General features: G+C 44.1%; 1 protein-coding gene across 5 annotated transcripts in view; it reads right to left on the reverse strand.

Annotated features, from left to right (window-relative positions):
* ZNF236 (zinc finger protein 236) overlaps nucleotides 1-19,435 on the reverse strand; it is a 1,196,152-nt gene that overhangs the window by 125,701 nt on the left and 1,051,016 nt on the right. For all 5 annotated transcript variants that reach the window (XM_078687874.1, XM_078687872.1, XM_078687873.1 and 2 more), the window contains one exon: nucleotides 14,646-14,775. In XM_078687874.1, the coding sequence (XP_078544000.1) occupies nucleotides 14,646-14,775 (130 nt within the window). The remainder of the gene's footprint in view (nucleotides 1-14,645; nucleotides 14,776-19,435) is intronic.

The raw sequence follows: 19,435 nt of genomic DNA on the forward strand, positions 1-19,435 counted from the left end.
ATGAGCGAGCTCTGAACATTGGGCGAGAACCCAGTAGAACGCAACCAGGTATGACGATGCAGCGCCACAGTCGTAGAAATCGCCCAACGAGTCAGCAAAGTAGACGCTGTCTGGAGCACCTCAGTGAGGAGGTTAGTTTTGAGGGTCACGGTAGGAAGATCAAGGTTTAGGACCTCAACAGCCCTACGGAGCACCATTGTGCAGGAAGCGCCCTCCTCCATCGTGGGCGGGGCAAACCCCGGGTCAGAAGAGACATCGAGGTCGCCTGTGTCCTCCAGATCGTCCACCAAGTCCCGCTCGGAGTCACACTGCCGGGCAAGAGGGTCCTTGGACCCCTCCTAGTTCTCTTCCACCTCTGCCGCAGGAGGAGCCAGTGGCAGCGGAAGAGCCGGAGCAGGGACAAACAGCGTTGGAAACCGCGTCGGCCGGACCGGCGCCGCATCGCAATGCGGATCCCAGGTAGGAATAAAATGGTCCTGGAACCGGGGCAAGGGTGGAACAAATGGCACCCACTGCGTCGCCGGAAGCGGAGCCGAGGGAGGCGCTGGGGTCGGAGCCGGCAGCGCTGGACCTTGTGGCGCCAGTGCCGGAGCCAGCGGCGCAGGATCCTGTGGCGCCGAAGCTGGATCTGCCGGCAGGCCAACAGGATCTGGACACGGAACTGCTTCGCCCATAGGCGCACTGGCGGGAGCCGAAGCCTAAAAAGGTGGTCCATGACAGCAAGAAACTCTTGCACCGGGTAGGCCGCGAGGCTCCCAGGGAGCCGCAGGGGCAGAACCCTCTGTCCCCCTCGTCCGGATCCAAGGACCGACGGGGGGAGGTCGGAGAGCGAACACGCTTCTTCGACTTCTTTTTATGTCGTCGCTTACCGGAATCTGAGGGCGAAGACTTGGAGCCCGAGGAGCGACGACTACGGCCCCGCGAGCGGTCCCGGGAACGGTCCCTTGACCCGGAGCGACAGTGGGACGAATGCCGGGCCTCCAGCAGTTTCCGGCACCGCTCCCTCAAGGCCTTCGGGGCCATGGCTCGACAATCCCGGCAACCACCAACATATTGCGACGGCAGGCCCCGCAGGACTTAAATCCAGGCATCCCTACTCGCACCAGAGAAACCAACACGAGATAAAAGTCTCAAAAAGATAGTCAAAAAATTATCTGCGCTTGCTGGCGCGAAAAAAAAAAAAGAACTGACGTCAGCGCGCATCGGTGGCGCCTAAGTAGTCTCCGTGACGTCACCTCGGAGCATACGACGCCAGTGACGACGCGGAGCCGCATGATGCCAACTACTGAGGCACAGGGGTACTGCTAAGCAAAACTTTCCGGATCCAGTCTGACGCCTCGGGGTTATTCTAAGGTAAGGAATCTATCACTAACGTGTCTCTTTCAGATACAACTGACAAACATTTTGAGAACAACCTTAGGGCTGTGGTGACTCCCAAAGGTAATACCCTGAATTGGTAGTGGTGACGACTTACCATAAAGAGAAGTAAATAGAAGAGGGCAGGGTAAATAAGAATGTGGAAGAAGGCATTCTCGAGACTGAGAGCCATCATAAAATCCACTTGTCACAGGAGTGAGTAACCTCCTGCAGTGTGGTCATTCAGAAGTATTCTAATACGATGCACAGGTTGAGGGGCCTGAGGACAAGGATGGGTGTGAGGGAGACATCCTAATGTGGAATGAGGAAGTACAGTGAGCATACTCATGTCCTCTGGTGTTGTGGGGGTACGGGCTCTATGTCCCCCTTTTACAGAAGTGCATGCAGCTTTACTTGTAAAAGGGTAAAGTGTTCGGCACTCAGTTTGTGGGTGCATGGAAGGTTGCTGGGAGGAGTGATGGGCTGTACGAGGCAGTAACAGTGTTTGTATGATGCCTAGTACCCATTTGTCTTAGGGGATTTGTTGGCATTGATTTAATAAATGGAATGGAATTTCCCGACTGGTGATGTGTGATTGGCGGGGATTTGTGGTGCCTCTCTTGCTCCTATCTCCGTGATTGCCCCTCTAGGTTCCCCTTTGACCCTCCCATGGACTACTGCCTGTGAAAGGCCCCCCATAAGTTGTGCCCTGGAGAATGCTCATAGATTTGGCAGTATCCATATCAGTTTTATCTTTTCCAGTATATAATGAACCTAAAGGCAGAAGAGGTGTTCTCCATCTAATGGCAAGTAGATAAGGTGCAGCTGCACTTCAGGTTTAAAACCTCAGACATTCCACTCCCTTTTTTTCCTATTTTAGTCTGGGAAGTGTTTGAGGAGATCCTCTGCCTTCTTCCACTGTGCTCTATCATAACGCAACAGAAGAGTCACTGAATTGGCTATCAGTCAGCGGATGGCAGCTCCTATTTCTTTGCACCTGACTTTGCCGCATCTCCCATCGCTGCAACATTGCTTGTCGTGGAAGCGCAAAGCAACTTAAGGTACATTGAAGCAGAGTGTCGCATCTAAGAACTGAACTGAACTAACCTTAAATCTACCATCTTAAAGTAATCATAGTGTGTATTTTTGTCATTTATGGTCTTGTGGTAACTCTATATAAAGTTTACTTATTTTTTATATAAAACCTGTGTGGTGTCCATTTGTAGTGTTGTCACAGGGTTACTGTATGTGGTTACAACTGCTTAACTTATAAAGCCTCTGAAATAAGCCTTGACTGCTCGCACAACACAGCCTTGAGGTGAGCAGGGATTATTTTAGAAGTGTAATACCCTTGTCCTGACTAGAGGAGAAGGTCCCTATTTGTCACAAGTACCTACCTGTGCCAACTAGAGACCCCTGAATCTAACATGTGTATTTTCTTTTACTTCCGTTAGCTTGTAAATAAACGTTTCCCCCTTTATTTAATATATTGCTGAATGTTAGTTCTCTCTCAAGTAAAATGCAGCTCAGTGTGTTCTTTCAGCAGGGGGCCACATGTGAAGGTCAGGAGGGCTGCATGCAAGCCCGTATCGCTGCCTTAAAACGTATGGTCTTGCAACGTTCATTCCCAATATGAACAAGCATTGGCATAGCCAATAGGTCTCGCTTTTGGGACCTTATAAGTGTTTAGCCATGCAACGGTTGATCCACTTGTGCCAGGGCATAAGAAGTGACTACAAAAGCTAGGTGGCTAGCCCCCTGTTCAACACCTGAAACAAAAGAACAGAAGGGAGCCTGCATATGTGTAAGCCCAGCTACCAATGATTGCCTTCCTGCCAGTGGACACCAAAGTTTCTGCTGGGAGACTAAGTCCTGACCTACCGGGGTGTCTCAAAGTCCATGAGACCTGTGATCATCGTTGAAGTGGACCCTGATCCTCCTGCAAGAAAGACAATCACTGAAGACTGTTGTAACCAGAGACCACTCGACCTGTGGCCGATGGACCTGCACTGCACTCTACTGGGGCATCGTGAAAGATCGAGTCCTGAGGTCAGAGATGACCCATGAAATATGTGGACCCCGGAATGGTCCAGGAATACTCACAGCATCTCTTCCACAGCTCCAGTATCCTCAGCATCTTCAACATGTTCTCAGGATCCTGCATCCCTAACATCAAGACCACTACTTGGTTGGAACTGCGTTCCAGGTGAAATCTTCTGTCAGGATCCTGAGACTGATTGACCTGATAGGTAACTTGCTCCTAGGATCTTAGTGGTCCCTGTAACCGGCTCCCAACCCGTTGTGGCCAGTCCAAGGGAATATTTGAAGTCGTACTAGCCCGTTGGCTTATAAACGTTGACACCGATTACAAAGATTTACTGGAACTTAAACAAATTTACTTATATTTTAAAAATCATATCTCTAGTTCCCCTCAATAGATTTTTGTCGTTTTAGTGTCTAATTTAAGACAAAAATACATGATATTTTTATAAATTGGTTTGGATTTTTATTATTTTATGTTTCGTCAAGTCAAGATACGCTTTATTCGATTTGAAAAATCATATCATAAAAGCACGCAACACGTCAATTAATACAAACAGACTATTACAAGGATATAAATAAAATCATAAAAAAACTTAAAACATGTAGCAACTAATACGATTTACACACAGATATAATCAATTGATTAAAAGAGAAAACCAAATTCTCAGTTCAGTGCACCACAAAAACACGATTGATAACCATTTTCATTTAATCGAGGTTCGGGCCTTGCATAATTTTTCTAGTTCTAACCACCCCTTTCAGAAACTTAGCAATATGGTCACTAACAATTTCATCATCCAAAAATTGCAGCTTGATAAAAGCGGGTCGGCAAGATCTCAAGCCTTGTGTTTTCAGAAAAGACAGAATCAATCTTTTCCTAAGTGAGGTATAAAACTGGCAGAAAAACATGATATGGATTGTTGCCTGTGTTGAAATATCGTCACAAGGACAAGGGCATAGGGGAAAAGTAACCAGGGTGTGAAAGTTGCCTAAACGTAGGCGCGTCAGTAAAAACATGTCATATTTACTAGAAGTGCGTAATAAATATGGTTGTATCCCAGGCTGAGTCAGGAGCAATTGGTTGGCTCTCCCTGAAGGTTTAATGGTATTAGAAGACAGCCTACTCATCTCCAAGTGGTTTATGCATATTGATTTTAATTCCCTCCTCGTAATAAGGGACAGGCTATCAGGATTAGCATAAAACTCAGCATGGCCTAGGTCGCACATAAAGTTTTTAATTTAGGCGAGCCAAAGGATACTTTTTACTTGTTGCAGGTTCAGACAATCTAAAATCACATCCCGGTTAAAGCCTGTGATCATGCCAGTCCAGACCTTATGCCACAACAAGATCGGCTGTATTTTAATAGGATCAGACAGGTATAGCAATTTCAATTCAGAATGACAAATATACGTAGCCGTACTGTCAGGAACAGCTAATAGGTACCTCAAAAACTGGTTCTCAAGTCGTTGAAGGGACTCCAAGTTTACATATCCCCACATGCTGGCTCCATACAGAGCAACAGAAATGCATTTGGCTTTGTAAATTATCAATAAATCATTGATAGGACGCTGACCCAGTCTCCTAGCGAAATTAATCAAGGCGCCTATAGCTTTTGCGAAACGTAGTTTTCTACAGTTTACGGCTTTCACCCACGTGCCCCGTTTATCAAAAACAATGCCCAGGTATGAAAAATTATCAACAAAGTCAAGTTTTCCTTTACTTATAAAAATCTCTCTGCACTTAACACTAGGCTTACTACATTTCATGATAAAAGTTTTGGAAATATTAACATGAAGATCTAGGCTTGACATGTAGGAGGCAAAACTTGTCACAATTCGTTGTAGGGCAATTGGGGTGCGTGCTAACAAGACTGCATCGTCGGCATATAACAATGCACCAACTTTCTTTTTACCGACACAGGGTAGTTCGTCACATTCCCGTGATAAAGTATCACCAAGGCTATTTATGTAGAGGGTGAAGAGAAGTGGAGCTAGCACACACCCCTGCCTCACCTCCTTTTTAACAGGGAAGCTATGGGTGAGCTCACCATTTTGCCATAGCGAACCCTGGCCCTGGCCTCTAAGTAAGAATGTTTTAAGAAGTTGACTATTTGGATTTCCACCCCCATGTCCTCTAAGATACACCAAAGATTCTGGTGGTTGACGCAGTCAAACGCCAAGCTCAGGTTGGCAAAACACATAAAAAGTCTCCCGCTTTTTGCTGGGTGCATTTTCCCATTATAAGGTTCAGGTTCAGGCCCTGTTCCACGGTGCCTATGCCTTTACGAAATCCATACTGGAGTTCTGAGATGATGCCAGAGTCCTCGACCCATACCTGCAGTCTGTTTAGGACCACATGCCCGGCCACTTTTACTAAGGAATCCAGAAGAGAAATAGGTCTATAACAGGCCGGGTCTTTACGGTCACCTTTCTTAAAGATGGGAACCAGGATATATTCCGTCCAGGTCGAGGTAAAGCCTTGTGTACAACAAGCCCTCAAGACCCTGGTTAAAAGTGGGCCCAAAGCAGAGGACAAGATTTAAAAAGGTCCACTGGTACACTGTCTGGGCCCGGGGCTTTACCGCCTACACTAGCATTAATGGCCAAAATCACTTCATCCACCTCAAAGTCGAGGCTGATAGGGAGGTAACTACAGGAACTCATACTGGAGCCCTCGTTGGTAACAGGGACGGCATTATTGCAGTAGAGGCTAGAGAAGTAGGACACCCATTTATCCTACTCGATCATATTTGCGAAGCTCGGTAAATTTTTTGCGGCCAGGATTGGAACGATTACAGCCTTCCAAAAACCTTTCATATCTTTTATGGCAGAAGCCTGCTTAAGTGCCTGCCATAATTCAAGTCTAATGGCCTCTTTGCGTTTTTTAAGAGATGTGTTATATGCAGCCCTAACCCATTTTACTGCTTCCCGATCTCTGCTCGACTCATTAAAGGCAGATTTCAAAGCTGCATGTGACTTGCTGCACTGGGAATCAAACCAACCTGACCTACTGTTGGTTGTGCTTTTAAGTTTGGTTAACAGATTATTTTGAATAGCCTTTGAAATATTACAAAAAGAGTTACAAATGATTATGTCTGTGGCCGTCTCATCCAAACAATTAGAAAAGTCTGCTTTGCAGATAGTCAGAAGTGACTTGGTTAGTTGTAAAGTGTCTAGCCCAGCCCATTTGATAGTATTTCCATTGGGCCTGTTAATAATAATATATTTTAAGGGCTCAATTGGCAGAGATCCTATGGATAGTGCTCAAACTGGCAATTCTAAAGTAAAACTAATTGGAAAGTGATTACTAAAAGCTACATCATGGGTGTTAAAATTGTGAATTCTGTCGGAGTATCTATTTGATATTAAAAAAAAAGTCAATGGTAGATAACAACCCACGGCCGCTGAAGGTGCTACTAAACGGTATGGGCGGTGAGCACAGATCATTGACAAAATCTAGGTCCATGGAATATTTAATCAAATTTAACATTTCCCCAACAGGAGAATGAGAAAAATGGGAGATATCTATACCATCATCGGGTAGCAAGCCACAATGACCTCCTTCGATATAACTACAGGGGCCCACGTTAAAATCCCCTCCCCAAATTATGCAAAGATCTCTGGATGTGTTCCCTATGCTAACCCCATCTGTACCTCCCTAATAACTTCCCTCATACCTGAGGCGGGGATATTATTATAAACATTTAAAAGGACAATACTATGATGTTTATCAATATGTACTTTTAAGACTTGGTAATAGATATTAGATGCAACAAGGGACATCCTACTTGCGTTCAGCCTGTGGGATATGAACATACCTAATCCACCCTTATTCCTCCCGTGGCTGGAGGGCACTGCCGAAGTAAAGAAAGATTTAAACCCATTAATATGTATAATTTCTGTTGCCCACGTTTCCTGAAAGCATAAAACTTCAAAATCATAGATGAATTTAAACCAATCGGGAATAGACAGTTTGGAAAGTAGGCCTGCCACGTTCCATGAAAGCACGTTTAAATCAACCAGACCTGAGATCTCCCTTGCTTACATGCTTGATAGGACCGCTATCCACTTTAGAATAAGGAACAGCATCACTTATGGAGCATGGGTGGCTAATGTTTACATCTATTGTGTGGAGTTCCAACTCGTTATTATCGATTGCTAAATAAGCGTTTGCCACTAGGCCCGCCGGTAAGACATTATCAGATGGACCCAAACATTGATAGATGGGAGGGGACTCAGCTAGATTCTCAATACTGGATCTGATGTTAGCAATAGGGTTCATCTAATCCATAGATGTTACATTTAAGCTGAGGTGGATATTTTCTGTGGTCCTGCTTTGTGCCACAGGAGTAATTAAGGAAATAAGTCAATCTACATCTTCTAAAGAAGGTAGGATATCGAACCTGTTATGAACAGGTACGCTAAACTGCGGATAGGTATTAGTGGTTATGGGTCTCCACTGTAAGGACTGAAAAGATTGATTCCTAGGGGGATAAAAATACCCCAGGGGCAGGATATTTATTTCAGATGTTGCTATCTGATCAGTACCAAGTCTACAGAGGATCTCGTGTACCAAACGTGTTGATTTGAAAGTAAGAACAACACAGTTCCTAGGGAGTGTTTTCCCCTTCTTCCTACCTAGCCTACCCTTCTTGACATTTTAAATTCAGTAAACAAGGACTCCGTTAGCCCGGTTTTGGTCCCGTGCCTTGTTTCTCAATGACTCCCAAGATTCATTTGCCTGCGGGGCAAGGGGCGGTACATTAGCTAGAATTATGGTCAATGGGGTGGCTTTGGGAGGCAGGCGCATACTCACCACCTCTTTCTGCATGGAAACAGCAGACGAGGTAAGTGGCAAGACAGTGTTGGGGGGCTTAACATGGGCAGGGACCGAGCTTAATGTTGGCCTAGAGGTAATCTTTGATTCTATAGGTACGTTATATAGAACATGAGGGAACTTGTCCCTACAAGGGGGAACTATTATTCTACCATCCGAAACTGACTTGGTTCTGCAACACATTTCCAGCACATACTCCTTGACCACTACGTAACATGTCCTCAATTGCTGTTATCTTAGCGAACACATTTTCGAGTGGGGCTATAGCTGATGTGTGTGGTGCTACTGAACCCAGACTCTCCCCTGCGGCAGCAGCAGGCTGTATTGTCTCATGTAGGCTAATCATTTTGCTAATAGCAGAGTCCAAATCTTCCAGACGACCCCGAAATGAGGCAAGGCTGTTGTCAAACAAGTCTTTTAATTGTGCAAAAACAGTATCTAAGGTTAGCCCCCCCCCCCCCCCACAATGTCCACCGTAGAGTGCCCTTGAACATGGCATACAGAGGGGATAGTGGTAGATTGTATGTCAGGTTGTGTGCTGATAGTACGAGTTTGAGTTTGAAGCACCTCGTGAACATTTTGACGGGGGCGTTTTTGTTGTTTTGTTTTTTGGGTGCCCGCGCCTTTTCTTCGCTTCCCTGTAGGCTCTCTCAGATTGTCCTTAGGATCCTCAGTGTCCTCAATGGGAGAGGTGAGGGTCTGCGACCTCGTTGCTATGTTCGTCATGGATGATATAATTGTGATAGATGTGATAGATGTGATAGATGTGTCAATTTCAGGGGGGAAGGCTGAGGTTGACCTTTGAGAGGGGGAAGCGGGCAGTTCAGAGGGTCGGTGCCCGCATCAATAGTGCCTAGAGAATAGCGCCTCGACGCAGCTAAAGGTTCTTGCGATCAGCGCATCTCTGTCAGTTCAATCTCGTGGAATAGCATTGATTCTGCCCTAACAATAAAGGCATTCAGGGTGCCCACCACTCCCTTACGTTTGCTCATTTTGCATACACCCCCAAGCAACGGCTCGCAGTCGAAAGTGAAAAATCAAGGAAGAGAATTGGGAGCGCACAACAGACAAACAATAGGGCAATAAATTAATTCCAAAGGGGTTAGTAAACAGAGTAGAAACGTTTGTGCGTGATCCTGTTAGGGGGAAATCAATGATCAAGAAAGTACCTTGTAAACAGAAGTTTGTGAGCAGAAACTACGTAAGTTGGACGGGTGGCCCAGCCCAGCCTCCTCCGGGCGATGACGGGCAAGGACGGGCTTAGCCGCGGTGCCGCGATGGAATTTAAAGCACTTCCGGGTGCACAGGCAGCATCAGTGCCTCCACGTGCAGAACCAGGCGTTATGGGGAATGAAGTCCCCCCGGGGTTGTCAGCTTGCGGCTCCTGCGGAGCGGGTGCCGCGATGGATTTTAAAGCGCCTCCGGGCGCACAGGCAGCATCAGCGCCTCCAGGCGCAGAACCAGGCATTATGGGGATTGAAGTCCCCCTGGCGTTGTCAGCTTGCAGTTATGTTTCATACTTGTTGTTTTGGTATTTGCAAATGTTTTACACTTGTTCCGTTGACTAAGCCTGATTGCTCTGTGCCACAGCTACCCAGGACTGAGCTAAGGGTTTCTATTAAAAAACCTAGCCTGACCTGATAGAGGTTGTGATATATTAGCTGGTGAGGTCTCTCAACCACAACACATAATAATCTACCTTCCTACAGTTGAAAAATAAATCAGTTTATCAAGCAATATGGCTATTATACAAATGGTCAGAGGACTTGATTGCATCTGAAAAGGAAGGCCCCCCTTCTCGCCTGCTCAATAAAAAAATCACATTTTGTTTGGTGGTGTTTTGAAGTGTCCCTTCTGATCCAATGGTCACAAAGAAAGCTCTCACCATTTAATCAAATAATTGCTTTTTAGGTTGTTATTAACTCTGCTTGCCTATTTAACCTATGAAGAAAGTGTTGCATAATCCCATCCAAAATTTCAGAAACTCAACTATAACTGTACAATATCACATTTCACCTTCTGGGCTTTTGTTGGAAGAAGTCTGAAGAGCAAACCAATGATAACGTGTGTGTGTATATATATATGACAACTAAAGCACAAGTGTCACCACCGCATATTTCCTGGATCACATTGCATAAACTTGTTTGTGTCCTGCGATTTTAAATTGACATTTACACTGTTACAGTGGTGCAAAAACAGAATTTTTAAACCAATGGTTTTGTATAAATGCTCATTTTGAATGTCCTTGTAATTAAGCATATTTGAAGCTCAAATTACAGTTGTATTCTGCTACATTTTCTCTTTTGTGTTACATAGTTTTGACTCAGCCACCTGCCAGATAAGCAATACACTGGCATGTTTTACTCTATGTAATTAGGCCCACAGACCGCGTCACATCCACAAAATAAAAAAAAACTTGGTAAAGCCAATAAGATTTGTCTTATAAGGGCGTTGGCTGTTTTCTTGGCTTTTCAGAATGCTTGTTGCTAATGCTAGACAGCATCAGTAAAGAGAAAAACGTAATGCTTGTTGTCAATGCTGAACATGAACAAAAAAAAACCAAAAAAAAAAAAAAAAATCGTCAGCCCTTGCATAATGATGTATGCATAGGCATACATCACTCACTGGACATGCGTCCTCTGAAAACATTTTTTTAAAGTTAATGTAGAGGGGCCGGGAAGCATTGAGATGGGGTGAGGAGCTCAAGAGGAGGTGCCAAGCAACAATGAAAGGAGGGATGAAGGAGATGGCCGAAGAGGGGTGTAAAAATTGAAGAACAAAACCAAAAAAAAAGCAATCAGAAGAGGAGACGTGAGACAAGCAACAGACACACTCAGGACGAAGCAACATGGAAAGAGTTGAGGGCGGGGCTGTAGGGGTGAGTAAATATATGTTGGAGAGCAAGAAAGCACATCTACTCCCAAAGTGTTGAAATAAAAATAAAAATACATTTGTTCCCGCTGTCTGCTACGGAAGTAAACAAGTCATCGAATTAAAAGGATGGTAAAGACGCTATGCACCAGGAGAGGGCAAACACGAGAAGTGGACAGTCGGCAGGAGTTCGCAGCTACAGACAGCTACTAGAGGTCTGTAGAAGAGAGCTGCAATGAACAGTAACAAATACACAAAACTCAATCCAAGCTTCCAACCCAGACTGTCCTCGTAATGTGCCCAGGTCAGTGATGGTCCCCAAGACGACGTTCTGCTGTTGTTGCCTGATCTGAAGAATGACTTTCAGATGACAAATGCACCATGTAACCTATGCAATTACCCATCTACAACTAAAGCATGGGTAGCATAAAATAAATATCAGTTATAAACATAAAAGCATATTTTAATTTTTTGTACCTCCTTAAAATTAAACCTATCTGGAAACAGAATTACTTTTTAAATACTTATGAGACAAATGTACTCCTAACCCCGAAAAATAGTGAGTAAAATATTCCTTCTTTAAACCATATCTGAAAAGTCAGGAATAGTCTTACAAGTGAAGACTCAGCACTTTCAATATCACAATACTCTTTTATTAGGAATCCATGGCCCTCAAGCCATGCCTCCTCTTTTTCCCAAAAAAGCTTTTCAAATTTGACATGGGCCAAGAGATCAGCCTTCCTACCTTCTGTTGTCCACATGCTACCTGTACGCGTAGCAGGAGAGCACTGGTAGCATTCTTGTATGTACAAAATAATCTTTTCACATGCTTTGTGTCACACAAAGAAGGGTGTGTTTGCTTGCTGGCTAGTTTCCTGCATAAGTACAAACTGTTCATCCACTCAGGATGCCCATCAGGCCGCCCCATGCAGCTCAACAACCATGAATATCTGGGGCATATGGGAGTCTCTGGGCCTCTTCCCCACACTGTGCAGCCAGGCCCCTGAATTTTGTTATGACAATAAATTCAATAAGCCCACGTTTTGGAGAGCATCTTGTACCTTCAATAAAAGAAAACAAAATGAGGGTTGATTGCTTCTCAGAAACTTGCAAACCTCTTCACATGAATCTACTGTCTAAACGGAAGTGGGTTTGGTCTTAACAGCTCCACTTACCCATTCATGTACTATTTAATTACAAGGTCCTCCCTTTCAGACGGATCATGCTTCACCTTCGTAGCTGCAGTCCAGTGACGTCACTTGCCTGTCACTATAAGTCATGCATGGGGGTAAAAGGGTGCTTTGGCTCAAACTGTAATTTCATGTGGGCAACTCCTGCACCACTGAGTACATTGTGACACAAATCTCACATACAAAAGGTTTGAAAGACATAGTAACACAAAACTCACATACAAAAGGGTTGAAAGACATAGTAACACAAATCTCACATACAAAAGGGTTGAAAGTGAGCTGCCTGTCTTTCTCACCTTAGACAAGCTCTCAGTCGAGATCTTTCTCTCTCATTACCGATCATATAACATTTATGTTTAGGGCCATTATTTTGAGTGTGGAGAAGAATTCAGAGTTGAGTGATAATTATTGAACAGCGCTGTTTTTTTTCGCGACAGATCTTGGCAGGTCAAACTGCCAGAATGTGTCAAGATAAAATGTGGCCTAAAAAGGCAAAATAAGAATTTTTCAGCGTGACAAATAACAAATCCACTGGTTATGCCTACAAAACACAGAATCAGGAGAATTTAAACACAGAATCAGGAGAATTTACTACACCCAGTAAACAGCTCACCTTGTGGAATCAGTATTTACTGTGTTTGCTAAACACCGCCTCCTTTTCTGAAGCCCAAACGGTCACAGTAAAAAAAGGGTGAGCATACACACCTCCCCTTCTCTGTCAGTACTCACCCTGAACAGGTCGCGCCTGACGTTGGTAGCCTCGGCCTTGCCGGAAGTGGCCCAGTCTGTGAGCAGCGCCAGGAGAACAGCGTGTGCTTCCATGTTCTATCCATGCTTTGTGAAACCCTCGGATCTTTATTTATGGGTCGCCTCAAGCAAAAGTCCAGGATGTGGTGGGCGAGGGTGTGAAAGCCACCGGCGGAGGAACAGCACATGGGCAACAACCTGACATACACACAAGGGGAAAATCATGCATGGGGTGTGCGTAGGCGAGAAGGTGTAGGCACCCCACAATTGTGTGATACCTCATCCCACTGCATTCACCGACACTCACATTACCAAGCACAAGCGCGCGGCGGGAGGGGCGGGCCTGCGAGATTCCCTTGTGGGAGTGAGCAGCAAGGCGCGATGATGGCGACCATATGGCGCCACCATATGGCGTCACGCGCTCCGCAAGGGAATCGCCAGACGTGCACGCGTTGCCACTGCAAGCAATGCAACGCGAGCACATTTTTGGCCCCAAAGCTGTGCCGATGGCTAAAGGTCTCTCCTCTGTGCAGCGCATGCGTGCTGCATAGGCGAGTCCTAAAAAGCAGCACCTGGGATTTGAAAGCCTAGGCTGGAGTTGGGCAGAGAACAGTACGGTCAGATCGTTTACCAGACCAGCACTGGCTAGTAAAAGAAACACTGCTAAGCGGCTATGTATATAAAGTACTTAAATATTTACAATAATGTTAGGATATAAAGGGTTTTCTTTGACAGAAATCCTAGACAGGAGGGCAGTTGGGGCTGTCGTGATCGGGCAACAGAAAGATTAAAGACCTCATGGTGGTTGATCCACGGATATTTACGGGGCTACAGAGGACAGTATTGGAATGGTGTTCTTTCCATCACCTGAGGCTCATTCTTGGCAGTGACGACTCGTCTCAACCTATCTTCGACCTCCATTACCTTTCAACAGCGACCAAGCACCTAGGATCCGCTGGCCTTTCGCTGATAAGACACGTTCACAATGAGTCATGAAGAAATACACCAACAGGAACCTTACAGAGTGAGGAACACAAACTTGGAGCTTAATCGTGCAAGTCTGAACCAGATGGCGGAAAAAACGAATTAACATGAAGCTAGTGCCAATGCGTAATGTACATCGAGAGGTGTTGTCACACTGCATCTCGTGACTCGAGAACATTCTTAGAAGAAAAGTAAATGTCTGAGCCCAACACTACATGGCAGACATAAGATAATTATGTGTTTCTGAAGCCACACAGGCTACAAAAATGTATCGACATATTCAGTACTAATCATGTCAAACTATCGAAGGCACTTGCTGAGTCCTCATGGCATGTTGTTACTTTATGAAGACAAGTTAAAAGAACACAATGCAGGGAAATGTGTTATCACAATAGATAATACATTGAAAGCATTGCACAGTACATACAATCAAGCAATATAACAAAATAATGTTCTAATATCTTTCAAATGAAGTTACTTACATTTACACTATGTGACTTCTCTTCAAATTTACAGAAAAGTCCACAGCAGCTGCCACATGATAATAAAAGATTACGCAATCTAACATTCAGAACATCACCCCATAAAACCTCTTCAGTTGGTACAGCTGGACTTACCTGTGTGAATGCGACTATGCCTTTCTAGTTGACTTGGCTTGGCAAAGGCCTTTTCACAAGAATCACATTTGAACACTTTTGGCTTCAGAGAACTTATCGTAGGACCGGCTTGATGTGTCAGAACATGATCCTAATAAAAACAAAAGTGAAGTGAACATTTAAAAAAAAAAAAATTCATAAAGCATGGTTGCACTGTTATGTTTCCAAAGTACTCCTGTTATGCTGATAGAAGGGTCTCATATTAGCAAATAAGTATACAGATGACTAACATGAGGGATGGCTTTACCTACTTCAAATGATTCTTTCGTTCCACACTTCAAGTCTTCAAAAATTTGATGATCGAAAACCACAGATCAAGTATTAAATAAGGTCTTAATCCAATAAATTAATTAGTTTGTCAGTGATATCAGAAACAGCTGGTACCCCATTTGTAGATAAATGATTTAATATTACATCTTATGTAGATATCCGAAACAGAAAAAAATAAACAGTACCAGATATGAAAAGGATACGTGTGGTAAACAAGAGACACATATGACAAAAAATAACTGTAAAAGACATGACATATCTCAAAGTAGATAATAATAAAGAAGAAAATATTAGGGGCCATACAAGAAAAAATACCAATAATATGCATAGCAAAAAAGGACATATAGTTAATCTGTTGTTTCATCATCTGTGGAGGCAACTACAGATAACAAATAATTCTGCAGTGGTTTTCATAAATCTTTAGGCATGGATGTGACTGGCTGTACAGAAGCATACAATTCAGAGTTAGTGTTAACAGAAGGACACGTTTTTCAGCCAGGTTGCCACTTTGAGGAGGGTACGAGTTCCACAATGTAGGGAGATTTGTCGTTTGGCTAATAGTAAAGCAATAGCAGTACAATGATGTAGTCCCAGTGGTCGATCATAAGAGACTGAGTGTAAAAGGGAAAATGCTACTTACCCAGTATGCATCTGTTCTTGGTATATAGAGCTGTGCATAGATCACCATCTAGTGTTGTGTCCGGATGTTTGCACTTTGTTTTTCTTCGAAGAAGCCTTTTCAGTCATGAGGCAGGTGACTCCCTTTCGGTGATAGTGTGCATGGGCATCAACTCCATTGTTAGATTGTTTTCCCGCAGAGGGTGATAATGGAGTTAGTAAGAGTAGTAAAAGGCGATGTACATGAATTCATGTATCACAGTAAGATGTTACTGCAATAGGTACAGGAACCCTGGGGAGGCAGGTGGGCACATATGACTCTACAGCTCTATATGCCAAGAACAGATGCATACTGGGTAAGTAGCATTTTCCGTTCGAGGCATATGAGCTGTAGATCATATGATGGGCATAGACTATATAGCAGTTATCTCCCTAAGCAGTGGCTAACCTGCATCTGTTGCAGTGGTCTAAAATAGTGTACGGAAAACTGCCTGGCCCACTCTAGCTTGGTGTCTTGCTCACACATCTACACAATAGTGGTTTGTGAATGTGTGAGGTGTAGACCATGTTGCAGCTATAGGTCATCTATGGGTATATTTCCTAAGAATGCCATAGAGGCCCCCAGTTTGCGTGTCGAGTGTGCGCTAGGGGGAACTGTTAACATTCATTTTGCTTTTGCATAGCATATTTGAATGCCCTTGACTATCCACCTTGCAATACCTGATTTCGATATGGGATATGGGAATGCCTGAAGCTCACCAACTCTTCTGAGTGATGTGATAGCAACGAGGAAAGCAGTTTTCCATATGAGAAACTACAGTTCACATTTGTGCAATGGCTCAAAGGGTGGACCCATTAATCTGATGAGAACAATGTTGAGATCCCACACTGGAGCAGGTGGACGTCTCAGGGGAATGACCCTTTTGAGTCCCTCCATAAAGGCTTTGATAAGAGGCACTTTAAAAAGAGACAGATGTTGTCTATTCTGGAGGTATGCAGCCATTGCAGCCAGATTTAAGCGTATGGAAGTGTACGCTAAATTGGAACGTTGTAGATGTAACAAATAACATACAATGTTTTGTACAGAAGCATCAAATGGGTTGATAAGGTTGTTATTACAGTATGTCACAAACCACTTCCACTTTGCTGCATAAAAGTCTCTTGTGGTAGGACGTCTAGTCTCTTTGATAACACTCATGCAGTCTGGCCATAGGTTAAGATAGACAAACTCTAAAACTTCAGGAGCCAGATCGCCAGATTGAGTTGACTGGGGTCTAGATGTCTAATGTCTCCAAGGCTCTGTGTGACGGGATTGGGTGTAAGACATAGTTTTTGGTGAGGGAATATTGAGAGTTCCAATAGGGTTGTGAACCAAGGTTGACGTGCCCATGTGGGAGCAACTAGGATTAGTGTCAGGGACGCTTGTTTGAGTTTCCGAACCACTAATGGAATGAATGAAAGAGGCAGAAAAGCATAAGCAAATATCCCTGACCAATTCATCCATAGTGCATTGCCTTTGGACAATGGGTGTGGATACCTGGACGCGAAGAATGGGCATTTTGCGTTTAGATATGTGGCGAACCAGTCTATGCGTGGGAATCCCCACATTTGGAAGAATGGGAGGAGAACTTAGGGGTGTATTTCCCATTCGTGGATTTGCTGTGTCTGACGACTGAGCAAATCTGCCATCTGATGGTCTACTCCTGGAAGGTGTTCTGCTAGGAGATGTATTTTGTGATGTATGGCCCATTTCCAGATGGTCTGTGCTAGCTGTGACAGCTGGAGAGAGTGTGTCCCTCCCTGTTTTTGTATGTAGTACATGGCTGTCATGTTGTCTGTATGAATTAGGACAGTCTTGCGTACTAGATGAAATTAAAATGCTTTCAGTGCCAAAAAAAACGCTAGCAGCTCTTACGTGCTAAGAATTCTTGTAGGGGGCGCATTTGAAGTCTTGCGTAAGCGACTATAAAAATGCAAGACGCCATAATTCCCAGTAACTGCACTCTCAAGCTGGTAAGGAGTGTTGAGGTTGAAACTGAGACATCAGGGTTTGTATATTCCGGACTCTGGCTAGAGTTGGGCATGCTAGAGCTTTTTGTATGTCTATAGTAGCTCCTAGATATGCTTGAGACGTGGATGGTTGGATAAGGGATTTGGACAGATTTACTGTGAATCCTAGCTTGTGGAGCTATTGCACAGTTTTTTGTGTGTGGCGTAGACAGCTGCTGTGCGAGCTGGCCTTTACAAGTCAGTCGTCTAGGTAAGAGAAGACATGAATATGTTGCCTTCTTAGATGGGCTACTACTGCTGACAAGCATTTTGTGAAATCCCTGGGTGCAGTTGTTACCCTGAATGGGAGGACTTTGAATTGATAGTGCTGACCTGCTACCACAACCTGAGGTATTTGCAGTGTGCAGTGTGCATTGGAATATGAAAGTAAACATCCTTTAAATCCAGAGCGCAGAGAAAGTCGCCTTGCTGAAGAAGAGGAAGCACTTGTTGGAGTGTTACCATATGAAAATGATCCAACTGAATGTATAGATTTAGTTCTCTGAGGTCTAATAGAGGCCTGAGAGAGCCATCCTTTTTCGAAATTAGAAAGTAGAGGGAGTACACCCCAGTTCCCTGGTATGGTAAAGGGACTGGTTCTATTGCACCTTTCTGCAACAGAGAGAACCTCTTTCTTTAGAAGGGTGAGATGTTCTTGTGACATGAGGTGTGACCTTGGAGGAATGTTCGGTGGAGTGTTTGTAAGCTCCATGCTATAACCAGATTGGATAAATTGTAGAACCCATGTGTCTGATGTAATCGTATTCCAAATGGGTAGAAATTGGGAAAGGTGTCCCCCAACAGGTGTGTAATGGTCGGGGGTATGGAAAGGAAGTCACTGTTTGGTGTTTGCAGGGGAAGTGCGTGTTGCATTACCTCTGCCTCTTCCTTTGTTGTTGTTCCCTCTCTATCCACCTTTAAAATAACCTCTTGAAAAGGGTGACTGATTGTTGCCCTTGTAAGAGGAGGAGGGATTGTCTGTAGACACACTTTTGGAGCTGCCCCTGTAAAATGAGCGACAAAAGGATCCTCTGTTGGAAGGTGATTGTAAGACTCCCGTGGACTTAGTAACCTCAGTATCCTTTTTCATCTTTTCTAGTGATTTAAATACAGCTGCACCAAAGAGGAGTTTTTTGTCAAAGGGTTGATTAAGAATAGAGGCTTGAATGCTGAAATTCTTAACGGAGAGGTACACTAGTGTTCACTGCCCGAGCTGCTGTGTCTGTCTGACCTAGAGCACACCTGATAGAGGTATTAGTTATTAATTTACCCTCTTGAATAAGGGCACTAGCACTAGACTTATGCTCATCAGGAAGGAATTCAATGAGCTTTTCAAGCTCATCTTAATCAGCTCTGTCATAACTTGCCAATAGTGCTTGAGCATTGGCAATGCACCAATGATTAGCTGTGTGACGCTATCCTTTTGCCGGAAGTGTCAATTAATTTGGACTCTATCAGGGGGATGGGCTTCCCCTGTATGTGAATTAGCTCTCTTACGAGCGTTGGAAACTACGAGAGTCTCCAAGGGTAAATGGCCATTTGATATATACAGGGTCATGAGGTGCAGATTTGTAATTTTTCTCTACCCTGGGAGTGATGATTCTACTCTTACAGGGTCTTTAAAAATGTCATCAGTAAGTTTAAGCATACCCTTAAACATTGGCAATTTTTGTGTAGCCCTTTGAGATGAATTTAGTGTGTCAAACTAAAAATCCTCCTCTAAAGTCTCTTTATGAAGCTCTACTCCATTATATTGTACAACTCAGTTAACAAGCTCAATATATCCAATGTTATCATCTGGAGGAGTAGGTTTG

Source organism: Lissotriton helveticus, chromosome 4_1 (assembly GCF_964261635.1).
Source record: "Lissotriton helveticus chromosome 4_1, aLisHel1.1, whole genome shotgun sequence".
NCBI classification, from domain to species: domain Eukaryota; kingdom Metazoa; phylum Chordata; class Amphibia; order Caudata; family Salamandridae; genus Lissotriton; species Lissotriton helveticus.